Source organism: Haliotis rubra, unplaced genomic scaffold (assembly GCF_003918875.1).
Source record: "Haliotis rubra isolate DU_JTF1 unplaced genomic scaffold, ASM391887v1 Scf27, whole genome shotgun sequence".
Lineage (NCBI taxonomy): Eukaryota > Metazoa > Mollusca > Gastropoda > Lepetellida > Haliotidae > Haliotis > Haliotis rubra.
Window position 1 is genome coordinate 2,717,431 of NW_025766780.1, and position 13,303 is coordinate 2,730,733.

At 39.3% G+C, this 13,303-nt stretch overlaps 2 protein-coding genes across 3 annotated transcripts in view; one reads left to right on the plus strand and one right to left on the minus strand.

Moving 5' to 3' along the window:
- The window catches only part of LOC124280579 (glutathione S-transferase A4-like), a 29,039-nt gene that overhangs the window by 11,638 nt on the left and 4,098 nt on the right, over nucleotides 1-13,303 (minus strand). The window contains exon 2 of one of the 2 annotated variants that reach the window (XM_046716557.1): nucleotides 105-395. In XM_046716557.1, the coding sequence (XP_046572513.1) occupies nucleotides 105-191 (87 nt within the window). In that variant the 5' untranslated portion in view covers nucleotides 192-395. Of the gene's footprint in view, nucleotides 1-104; nucleotides 577-13,303 lie in introns of those variants that run through there. The other variant, XM_046716555.1, reaches the window with a different exon arrangement.
- LOC124280580 (glutathione S-transferase 3-like) lies at nucleotides 2,969-9,060 on the plus strand. The gene is made up of 6 exons (XM_046716558.1): nucleotides 2,969-3,200; nucleotides 3,797-3,848; nucleotides 4,078-4,210; nucleotides 5,377-5,521; nucleotides 6,305-6,439; nucleotides 8,526-9,060. Exons 1-6 carry the CDS (start codon nucleotides 3,117-3,119, stop codon nucleotides 8,643-8,645), a joined length of 669 nt encoding a protein of 222 aa, XP_046572514.1. The 5' UTR covers nucleotides 2,969-3,116; the 3' UTR covers nucleotides 8,646-9,060.

Sequence of the window (13,303 nt, forward strand, 5' to 3'; positions counted from 1 at the left end):
ATCCAGGTGGGTAGGTGGGGGGTGTCTTATATTTGCCAACAAACACACACACACCCCTACTATTTTTCTTTTTCGTATCAGATCTGATTTGAAGTCCATCTCACCTCAATTCCTGCAGCACAGAGTGTCATCCTGATGAGTTCCCCGTAGCCTCGTCCGTCGAAGTATGTTAGTCGTGGTTGAGTCGCCATGGTCCGTCCACAACGTAGCTGATCGCAACACTCGTCGCCAGCCAATTAAACAATCGAGAGTCTCCACTACCAGGACTGCAAGTCTCTAGCGAGATACGCGAGTACCTTCACCTGAAAAGATTAGGTCAATCTACCCTACTGTATACAGTGCAGTGCTATCAAAACTGCGGACCCTTGTCCGAAGAAGAGATAAAGCGATTGAATCTCTACCCACTTTTTATCACCGGTAACATTTTCCATGGACACCGTACAGGGTCACGGCCACTATGTGTCGTATAGAATCTACTGCACAGTGACGATCCTCGACTGATTGCTGCACACTGTATCATCTAACCGCGTCCTTCAAACTAGGTCAACACTTGAAAGCTGTTGCACATTATCACTGCTTCGTGTCTGTTGACATGCATTCCGTCTTCATACGTCCTTGGCCTTCTTAAGCGGCTAAGCCTCACGCCATCCCCAAACTTTCCACCCGGGTCAAAGTGAGATACATGAAGGGTTTCGAAGCGGTGCATTGGTTATTTTCTCCATCAATGAGATCGACATGTTTACGATCTTTCAGAAGTTTTTGTGGCATATCCACAGTAGATTTTCAACGTTTGAATACGATGACGAAACTTTTTTATGGATTGATTGGAGGGCCTGGTGTCGAAAATCGCCCTGGCTCCTTCCTCAACTGCCAACCATTCAAGTATCTTGTCGCTGTTTCGTCTTTGGCTGTATCGCAATATCGCTATGTATATCGTGTCGTCAGTTAATATCGCGTGGTACTATCGCTTTGTCGGGTAATATGCAGCCATGATCGGGTAATCGACCTACAGCTGTGATCGGGTAATTGTACAGTGAGTGAGTGAGTTTAGTTTTACGCCTCACCCAGCAATATTCCAGCTATATGACGGCGGTCTGTAAATAATCGAGTTTGAACCAGACAATCCAGTGATCAACAGCATGAGCATCGACCTGCGCAACTGGGAACCGATGACATGTGTCAACCAAGCCAGCGAGTCTGACCACCCGATCCCGCTAGTCGCCTCTTACGACAAGCATGGGTTACTGAAGGTTCTCTCTAACCCGGACCCTATTTCACGGGTTTGTGTGTAGGATATTCGTAAAGAGAGCTCCAAGGGACATAACACTATGGAGTTCGGCCGGCAGAGGGCGCGAGAGTCGATTTTGCAACGTTGCATTAGTTCATTCGAACTTTTTAATTTAATATTGTAATCTAAATTATTTAGACGTAACTTTTGGGGGGAATATATTATATGGTAGCTTGCATGAGGGCTGATAGTAACGTGCTCACCCAAAGTTTGCGCCAGTTATACACACAGTCACTGTTGCCATGTCAGTTATACCTATCAAACACAGGAGATATTCAGCACAACTAGTGACGTCCACTGACATGGCGGTTAGGGAGTTAACCGAGCCTCACACCGCTTTCTGTGGTATCTCAGATGTATCGGGATGTATTAAAGGCGAAGTGCCGACCGTTTACCACTTGAAGACAATTACAAACCCTTTTAGCATAGTGGTTGCAAATTAAGGATTCGAAGCAGCAATCATTGGATCCTGCCACATACTTGTATGTCTTAACAATCTACATGTAACCATGACTGTGTAGTTTGATAAGCACCGCTATGACATTTTGATAGTTGTACTTTGGTACAAAATAGGAGAAAACAAAACCATATCAGTTGGACGTACATTTAACATTGATTACAATGTGAAGTGGATTGTCATGATGATCTGTTATAACATATGTTACATTTAATGTCATTCTAATACCTGATGTTCCAGTGTTATTCAACTGGCGGCCAAAAGAAACTATGTTTCGGTCAACTGTCATGGCAATATTGGTTGCTGTCCTAAATTTTGATTTAGTTGAGGTTTTGATGTATCAATGCATTTTACCTCATGCAACTATTTAGCTTATAAAGTTTGACCGTCAGTTTATGAATGTAGTTGTGTGTGTGGTGTCTGTGTCTGTCTGTCTGTCTGTTGTCTAGTGGTTATGCGGGTGCATGCATGTACATGCGTGTGTCCGTCTGTCTGTATTTGTGGGAAATATTCTCAGAAGACAGAGTTGATACCGCACCAGACAATTCAACATAGAGGGAACTGATATATAACTATGTGCAATCGTGTGTTAGCAGCTGGGAAGCCATACTGTGAGGGATCCGCTGACATCTTGTCTCACCCGGCGTTAGGGACGTCATAACGTCAGTCAATCTCAATTCTACTAGCACATAAGCATTGGATTTCAATACCGAATGAAGCCAGTTTGGTCGATAAGAACTAAATGAAATTAGCTTCTTAATAATATTTTTTAAAAAACAGCATGTCATTTCTATTGTCCTAGTTATGTGGCTACGTGTTAACATAGCTCTCAAATGTGTGACTCTAAGGTGAAGTCATTTATCTTACCTGTCTGTATTTGAAGGGAAACATACTATTAGCAATATGCATGCGTGACATTTGACTGTATAATAACTATTCGTTCATCATTATCAGTGTCATTGCCATTACTAAGTCGAGCGACTACACAATCGGAGTCAAGTCTAAATCTACAAGATGACCGGCAAACGTATTTCACAAACATGGCTGATAATATTGACGATCTATTGACAGTGTATAATGCATATGTAATTCATTTGTTTTCACTACAATCTATCTTTTGACTTTTCTGTTTTTACAAGTTTAAAATTAGGGCAAATAATGGAGTATTGTATCATCATTTACAACAGTCGTACGTATCGACGCCCGGTTATGTCCTCTGTCGGCTACCATACTGTATTCGTGCTTGTACATATGACATTCAGATCAGTTTTACTCTGATCGGTCATTTCTGCTCTTCGTTCTGGCGCTGCATCACCAAACCGGCATTCAGTCTTCTTCATTCTCCCGAAAACTTTCCTCCCAAAATCAACAATGGCAGCCCCTAAACTCTATTATTTTGACGGACGTGGAAGAGGAGCAATAGTACGTTTAACGCTGGCCGCGTGTGGCATCAAGGTTAGATATAAGTATGTTTATGAGGCGGTGTATTGGTGTTTTGTCTACATGAACGAGACGGTTACGTTTTACATGTTCTTGTCTATAAGTATCATGATTCATAAGATCATTGTGTTAGTTCGACTGAACATTTACATGTGCAAGTTGTTATGCTTTTCAAGAAAGCTACAGAATATAAGGAGTATTAGTTACCTATGTATACTCTAAGCTGGTGTTGCAATGTAATTGTTCCCTGTGAAATAAGGATCACAAACATAAATACAAGCAGTTGTTTTCTCGTTTATCAACTTTGTTGGGACATACAAAACGTCCAGAGAATGAGCGATGTCACAGAGCAGGCTGTGCACGTCTGACTACAGCGTTAATGTATTTCTTAATGGTCTAGACTGTGACCACCAAAAGTTTATGTGTTTCCACACCTTCACTCTTAATTGATCGTCTCTGTAACAACGTGTCTTGACAAAAATCATTCTGAGTGTGTAATACAATCGTCATATGATATGCAGGAGAGTTCTAGACTAAGTACATCTGTGTGAAAAAATCTTAGTTTATCACATGTCAAGTTATACCCAGTGTACCTGTTGGTTTCTATCTAGTTCACGGATGAACTTCTGACAGAAAAAGAGCAGATTGAAAAATGGAGATCAGGTAAATAGTTTGCTGCGTACGTCAACTCAAGATGAAACTGTTTGTAACTGGTATGAGTTCAAGTATTTCTGTCTTAATTCTTTGGCCTTAACATCTGGATATTGTGCGATTGATATCTCACTATCGCAATGCGTATGTTACATAACATCGAGTAACACGTGAACTTCACTCGTATTTAAGTGCTGGAATGGACCTAAGCATATTGTGATTTAACCGTTTCCATGTTCAGATGGACTACTCCTGTTTTCACAAGTGCCAATGTTGGAGATAGATGGCCTGAAGCTGGTTCAGTCAGGGGCCATTGTTCGGTACATAGCAGGTAAAGAAGGGCTGCTGGGGTCATCACACGAGGAGACGGCCAGGTACGTCAGCGACAGTTCACAAACATATATCCTTCTGAATTATAGGAATTTGTATGATAGTCTGAAACAAATGTGCAGGATAAGGCTGAAATATATGAATTCAACCTGCACTTAACTAATTGTGCAAAACAAAATACAGTAAAGTAATCGTTGTGGAAAATTAAATGAATGAGACAGATTGGTTAAAGGCTAGTTAAGGTTTATAAATGTGAATATAATTATGTGCAGTTACAGAAAGATGAATCACAGTGAGTTTTTAACGCCGTTTTTAACAGTATTCCAGTAACGTCATGGATGGTCAACTTAATGATCATGTGAATGGAAATATCCGAGTCCGAAGTGTTGCAAGCGAATGTGCACAATGTGCTATACAGGAGTGAGTGAGTGAGTTAAAATCTAAAGTCACTTTGGCATTATTTCAGCCATATAGTAAATAAATCAAGTTATTGATTAATAATGATTTAAGGTAAATTATAAAAACCTGTCAACGAAGGACAGTAAAACAACTAGATTATGACAGACATAAATTTAAAACTAGTCATTAAATCTAAAACATTTTAACTGTAAATGACAATACAATATAAAAACAGGCTATACATTGCCAACAACCGAAGGTAGATCACCATACTAGGGACCATGGGACTGACATTACTTTTGCTACCTATACATGGACCCCAGCTGGATTTACACCATCCCTTCAGCTGTCAGCATTTTTTTGAGATTCTAGCCATAACATTAAAATAACATATATACAGCAGTTAAAAAGCATAGTAAGTTTAAATTTACTTGAACTGTTTTGGGACTTACGTATCCTCGCGGGGGGACAATAATTTTACAGTACATTAACCCCCTTTGAGGATGCTATACAGGAACTTCAACAAAAGATAATAATAATTTATTAGATTAATCTGAAATTAATTTCATCATTTAATCCTCTTTTTACCTAAGCGCATAGCAGTATTACATCGTTTCAGGTATATTTTACAAACATATATATTTCGAAATTTATGTATGTTTACCAACTTATAAATTAATCAATCACTCTCAATTGCGATAGTATATGGTATATTATGGGCATAAATCCTTTCAGTGTTCCGAATAAACATTTGATCGGTTGGATGGCTGGATGGCTGGTCATGGTAACACCCAACTTTCATTTTCACCAGAATCAATATGCTGTTCGAAGGATCACGGGACTTTCTGTCCTACTTCTTCATGTACAAACCTGGTCGAGGATTTGTGGACATACAGGAGGTACTGGGTGACGCTTCAGCCAAGGCTTTACCTCGTTACCTGCCAGTATTTGATAAGGTGAGCTCACATTTCAATGTGTTTGCGCTCATTAGTTTAACAAGGTCTAATTAATGGCGAGGTAGCCAATCACGCTGGTCGTCGGGTGTTATCCCCGAACATGAGAACAAATCTGATGTTTGGAACAGTAATTAGAGGATTATTGCTGTGAAGAAACACAACGCGTTATATCATAAATCTAACCTTCGACACAAACTATATTAATTTTTGAAAGAGATCCCTCCCTCTTCTGAATATATAACACAAGTAAGGTTACCTTACCCACGCCCGAGCTCGTGTGGCCACACTTTCGCCCTTGCACATGCTACTAATCAATCAATCAATCAATCAATCTTTATTTACAGTACTGAAGAGGCCGTAGGCCTATAGAACATACAGTAGCAGAGAGTGCAACATAAATGAATATATAGTAAATAATATCACATCTGTAATGCAGAGGATCTCATATTCATGGCGTGGTATATATATATTGCAAGGTATTTTGTGGCTGTTTGATTTTGGGATGCCATGAGGGTATAGAATTTGTCTATTCGGGGGTTCAAGTAGAAATATTTCTTTATGTATTCTTTTCTGATATTTGCATACAATGGACAAAGAAGCAAGAAATGATATTCATCTTCTAACTCCTGATAAGTACAATATTTACACAATCGTTTTTCCCGTGGTATCCCTAAATGCTATCACTCCCGTACTATTCAGACATTTGACCAGAAATATGAGGAAGCATTCTGAAAAGGAAACAGTTAGCTGCACTCTTCATCTGACAATGTTGTCTGTTGACAGGTTTTAAAAGAAAACGGAAGTGGTTTCCTTGTAGGCGACAGTTTGACTCTGGCAGATGTTGGTCTTTTAGAACCGATTCTCTCTGTTCTTGACTATTATGGGGAAGAAGCTCTGAAAAATTACCCATCTCTTCAGGTGAATATGTACCGGGGACATTTATACTGTAAATGAGGTTGAACATCTTAAACACCAGTATCTCCATTACGTCTCTTGCACATTGTTTTACCTCTTGCAGGGATGAACGTGCTTTGTACATTGTTTACACCAAGGATGAACGTATAATATACAACAAGGATGAACGTGTAATATACAACAGGGATGAACGTATAATATACAACAGGGATGAACGTATAATATACAACAAGGATGAACGTATAATATACAACAGGGATGAACGTATAATATACAACAGGGATGAACGTAATATATATAATATACAACAGGGATGAACGTATAATATACAACAGGGATGAACGTATAATATACAACAGGGATGAACGTGTAATATACAACAGGGATGAACAACAGGGATGAACGTATAATATACAACAGGGATGAACGTAATATACAACAGGGATGAACGTGTAATATACAACAGGGATGAACGTATATAATATACAACAGGGATGAACGTGTAATATATAATATACAACAGGGATGAACGTATAATATACAACAGGGATGAACGTATAATATACAACAGGGATGAACGTATAATATACAACAATGAACGTCTAGGGATGAACGTATATATACAACAGGGATGAACGTATAATATACAACAGGGATGAACGTGTAATATACAACAGGGATGAACGTATAATATACAACAGGGATGAACGTATAATATACAACAGGGATGAACGTATAATATACAACAGGGATGAACGTATAATATACAACAGGGATGAACGTATAATATACAACAGGGATGAACGTATAATATACAACAGGGATGAACGTATAATATACAACAGGGATGAACAATAATATACAACAGGGATGAACGTATAATATACAACAGGGATATACAACAGGGATGAACGTAATATACAACAGGGATGAACGTATAATATACAACAGGGATGAACGTATAATATACAACAGGGATGAACGTATATACAACAGGGATGATGACGTATAATATACAACAGGGATGAACGTATAATATATACAACAACAGGGATGAACGTATAATATACAACAGGGATGAACGTATAATACAACGTATAATATACAACAGGGATGGGATGAACGTATAATATACAACAGGGATGAACGTATAATACACAACAAGGATGAACGTATAATATACAACAGGGATGAACGTATAATATACAACAGGGATTCACGTATGATATACAACAAGCATGAACGTATAATATACAACAGGGATGAACGTATAATATACAACAAGGATGAACGTATAATATACAACAAGGATGAACGTATAATATACAACAGGGATGCACGTATAATATACAACAGGGATGAACGTATAATATACAACAAGGATGAACGTATAATATACAACAGGGATGAACGTATAATATACAACAAGGATGAACGTATAATATACAACAGGGATGCACGTATAATATACAACAGGGATGAACGTATAATATACAACAGGAATGAACGTATAATATACAATAGGGATGCACGTATAATATACAACAGGGATGAACGTATAATATACAACAAGGACGAACGTATAATATATTTCAACAGGGATGCACGTGTGAGGCATAACATGAATACAGGTATGATGTACATCAGAAATACACGTGTAATGTACAACGTGAAGACACGTGTAATTTACGTCAGGAATACACGTTTAGTGTACAACAGGAATACTCGAATAATGTAGACCATGTACACGTGGGTACACGTGTGATGTACACCGGGAATACAGGTGTAATGTACAACGGGAATACAGGTGTAATGTACAACGGGAATACAGGTGTAATGTACAACGGGAATACACGTGTAATGTACAACGGGAATACACGTGTAATGTACAACGGGAATACACGTGTAATTTACAACAGACACGCATGTGTAATGAACAGCAGGGAAACACATGCAATTAACAATAGGAAAACACGTGTACTTTTCAAAAGGAATACATGTGTAGGAAACAACAGGTTTACACGTGTATCGTACAAAAGACATACTCATGAGATTTTTATAACGCTTACACACGTTCCGTCCATTTCAGGAGTTTCACAAGAAGGTGACGTCTCTGCCGAACATGGCTGAGTTCCTGGCAGGGCCACAACGGAGGAAGCCTAATGATGACGTGTATATGTCAACAGTGACCAAAGTCCTCTTTTCATAACTCGAGCTCTTATCGTCATCTCGACAGAATTACACAATTTAGTTTGACCGAATCATCAAGGTGTTCGTGACTGAAGTTCCATAAGAATAATCACTTATCAGTTGCTCGCATGTCACGAATGCATAGAAAGTACGTGCGTGATTTGAAGAACGTGGAATATGACCAGAGATAAATGTATTGCACATTTGATCTGCCATCTTAAATATATTGTGGATTAAAATACCTTTGAAATTGCGAGACTGCAGACACGGAGGCATGTATGCTTCTCGTCATCCTGTTATGTGCAAGTCAGTCAGTATCAATGCAGACAACAAATTATATTAATAATTATTGGTTGTCTATTTTACTGTTGACTACCTATCCGTGTAAAACACAGTGCGGTGGTACTATTTTCTATATAACGTCTTGAAGTACAGATATGTTGTTATTGTTTCCTTGGAAAGAAACCTTACACAGCATCACTTATAGTCAAGGTTGACTGTACATTTTTATAACCCCCACCCCGACACACCCAGACCAACCCCCCTGGCTCGACACGAATCCAATGTCTCAATAATGTACTCTGGGCAACACCAGTCATACACGTGGCACAGTCACGTATCATGTATGTGTGAATATTGTACTCCTACGTGTCGTTCATGTGGCAATATTGTACTCCCACGTGTGGTTCATGTGGCAATATTGTACTCCTACGTGTCGTTCATGTGGCAATATTGTACTCTCACGTGTGGTTCATGTGGCAATATTGTACTCCTACGTGTCGTCCATGTGGCAATATTGTACTCTCACGTGTCGTTCATGTGGCAGTATCGTATTCCAACGTACGCGTGCCACCCATGTCTTAGTAACGTCTCGTGTCATGCCACTATAATGCACAATCACGAGTCCATCTGAAGGTACTGTTAACTTATCATTTATGTGCCAGTAATGAAATGTCACGGGCCAATCAAGTGGCAACATCATACTCCTACGTGTCGCACATGTCTCGAGTCATTCATGTTCATTAGAACTGTAAGCCAGCATTATATTATCTAAAAAAGATTAAACTATTAGACGATATCTCATTGCACAACAGTCGTCAGCGCGGCCCGCCCACCAGTGGAGAGCTGCTGCACTCGAGTGAAAGTACCCCCCTTATGACAGACGTAGTACCTGTAACATATATATTATACTTTACATTCAATTACTGATGGCATGTAAACTTGATTAGGGTTTACTCGTGCCAAGGCCCTTCTATCACCGGATCGTGTTATGTGAAACACTATATTGCGTTCTCAAATCAATGAGGGGACACGATTGACCCTATCGCCTACGCTGCCCCTCTTAAGGTGTGACAGAAAACTATGATAGTGGGTTCGATTCCCAGCACTACAAACGAGCGTCACTTCGGGCTTTGCTCTCGATATAAGGCGACATACAGGTGTATTTAAATGTATTTTCTGTAAAGTCATATTTTTCCTTCTCTAACGTATAACGCATTCATTGTGTCACTAAAGGTTTGCATTCCATGACGCTTCTGAGCGTTAGACGTGGTCCGTTCTAATTCCCCAATGTTATTATTTCCATTTTGGCCCCACTTTGTGAGGACGTCCGACATCAGCTACCTGGGTGTTCTTCTGATCCCGCTGATGGTCAACACAAGTGATGATATCTGTCAGTTGTTCTTCAGTTTGTATTCCCTTTTGCAAAACCTTCACGTTTGTCCTCAAAACATTAATGATGAAAATATAGAGTTTGAGAGACTCAAGTACAGTGCTGCTTCTACCCCCAAACCACCTTAAACCACACGCACACACACATGCTCGCGCACACACACACATACACACGTGTACATGCACGCACGCACGCACGCACGCAAGCACACACACAGTAATTTCATTTGCCTTTTCGTGTAATCAATTTTCATAAGAGCCTAGCGGAAAGTCTAGACAGGTGCTTCAGCATTGTCCGGTCATGTGACCCAAAAGCCTATGTCATCTCGAAGAAAACTTGGAACCTTCTTTGTGAGTGGTTTCCAAATGATATCTAAGAAGTTACTTAAACGTTGTGTAGGACTGTTATTAAGGTTCCAAGTTTTCTTCAGACTTTTTAAATCACCTGCCCGAAGTCATACCTACGGATGCTGTTCTGGTAACCTTTGACGTGAAAAGTCTGCACACTAATATACCTCATGATCTAGGACTTGAAGCGGCTCAGTATTGGCTAAATAAGCATCCTGATGCTATTGACTGCAATTTCACAAATAAGTTCATAATGGAATCATTGAAATGAATACTGGAAAATAATACCTTTCATTTCAACAACAAGTTTTATAAGCAAATAAACAGCACGACTGCTTTCTTATTTGGATTTGAACTGTGGAAGAGTTAAATTATTTTTTGAATATTCTTGATTCGATCCATCGTTTGATTTCATTCACCATGGAATTCGACCATGATGAGATTTCATTTTTGGACGTAAAAATTATAAAGCAAGGAGATCAACTGAAAACGGATATTTAATACCAGCCGACGGACACGCATCAATACTTGCAATTCACTTCGTGTCACCCGCGGCACACAAAAAGAAATATGCCATATGCAATGGCAAGAAGAGTGTGTACTATTGTTTCGGATGTGGACACAAGAAGTGCAAGATTAGAAGAATTGAAGACGTATCTTCAGCTACAAGGATATCCACGTGGGGTAGTTGAAAATGCCGTTCATAAAGCTCATATATTACTTTTAACAACGAGTGTTGATATAATTGATATCAGTAGACACGAGGGTGAGATTCTATTGATCATTAAAAATCACTCTTCATTAGCTTTCAATGCAAAATGTACATCTCTGAACACAGTATTGCCATTAGAATTGCTGTGCAGCGATGTCATAGCATTGTGACGTCATCAAGTTCATGATGTCATAGCATTGTCAGGGCATTGTACAAAATCTACTGTCAAAACGATATCTCCTAGGAGATATCGTATGATCTCACACAAGCAATATCTCCTGTGGAACACAGTTTTGGATGATAAATACATTTATTACCCACGTGGTCAACGTATGGGTAGTTGCATACTAATTTCGTACGTCACACGAGTGTCGTATCGCGTTGACCTGTGTCGTAACGACTTGACCTGAGATTCTAACGATTCGATTGGATAACCGATGACCTCTCAATTAGGTCACATTCTGACGTAACTATGTTTTCATTCATAACGAACACGTGAATTCATTCATTCTACAACTTAAATGCATTGTGGGAATGTAAACATTGCCGTTGCCGTGTCGCTGTTTAATTGTGAGTCGAACTGAGACATTATATCCGTCGAAAAACATAAACGCAATGTTTCCACCTGTAATGTTAGCCGAACGAAGCAACTGCAAACCAAGAAACGGGGTGCTACGGAGTAGTTTACTGTAGGAGGCTGTACGAGGCGATGACAACTGACATGCATCCTGACGTCGGTTACCAAGGCAGTGACGTCATTACAGTGTGACGTCATGCAAATATTGTACTACAGTACAAAACTCTTCCGCAACCTTTTTATGAAACCGGTTTCGGTTTGAAACCCAAAAATAATAAAAATACGCTATTTTGTCAATTTAATGCATGTAAGACGTGGGTAATAAATAAATAAAATATTCGACTCGTTCATTACATACGAATTATACGAAACTCGTGAACTTCCTATGTTATTTGACCTCGCTTTCGCTCGGTCAGATACCATAGGAAGGACACTCGTTTCGTATAATTCGTATGTAATGAGACCTCGTGTAGTATTCTCTATATACACACACATACATACATGTTAGTAACTTTGGCTAGATGGGTAATTTCCCCTCCGGAAACAGGAATCATTTTTTCATCTGCCCTCAGGCTATTATTAGGCCATGCTGTCGGTCCCTTGTTATGGACAACAGGTTATATCTAATAATAGGCTGCTGGTTCGGTAGTTCCTTTGTGTTTTCCGGATTCCGTGAATTATCAAGTCTACAAATCATCGGTACAGGCTATATTATTGATTTTTAAAATTACCACTACACCATTGACGAATACTACTTTTTAATATCTTAATACATTTTGAGGAAATTGAATATCTAAAATATATACGTTAACGTCGCAACATTGCCTTCTGACAAATCAAATGAAACGGATTCAATTGGAAGTGTACACTATAACGATAAACACACATGCTCCAAGATGTTATATAACTGTACGCTGTTTTTCATAGGTATAGATTGACGCAAACATATATAGGCCTGTGGGAAGTGAAATCCGTTATTTTTCTCAACACTGCTTATTATGTTATCACAACGCGTACATCATATATACTTGTTAGAAGCATGCAGAGACCAGACAACTTTAACCCCGTCTAGTTATATCACAGGTAACAATTTCCATCGACACCGTACATGACCGTCGTCGCTGTACTGGCTGTCGCTGACGATCCCGGAATTCGTGGATGTGTACACACGTAGTATTCTGATCAAATGTCCCTACACTAACACACCTAGTCTGTCTCACAGTCCCTGAACCACATTAATTTCCCTACTGCCAAGCCCTCTCTGCAGTGCTAAAGCCCTAAATAAAGCAAGTCTAGATTTCCTCAGGTTCTGAATCTCTGGTCTCCCTAGGGCTCCTTTTCAATATAAATGGGCTTGTTTGTTACTATC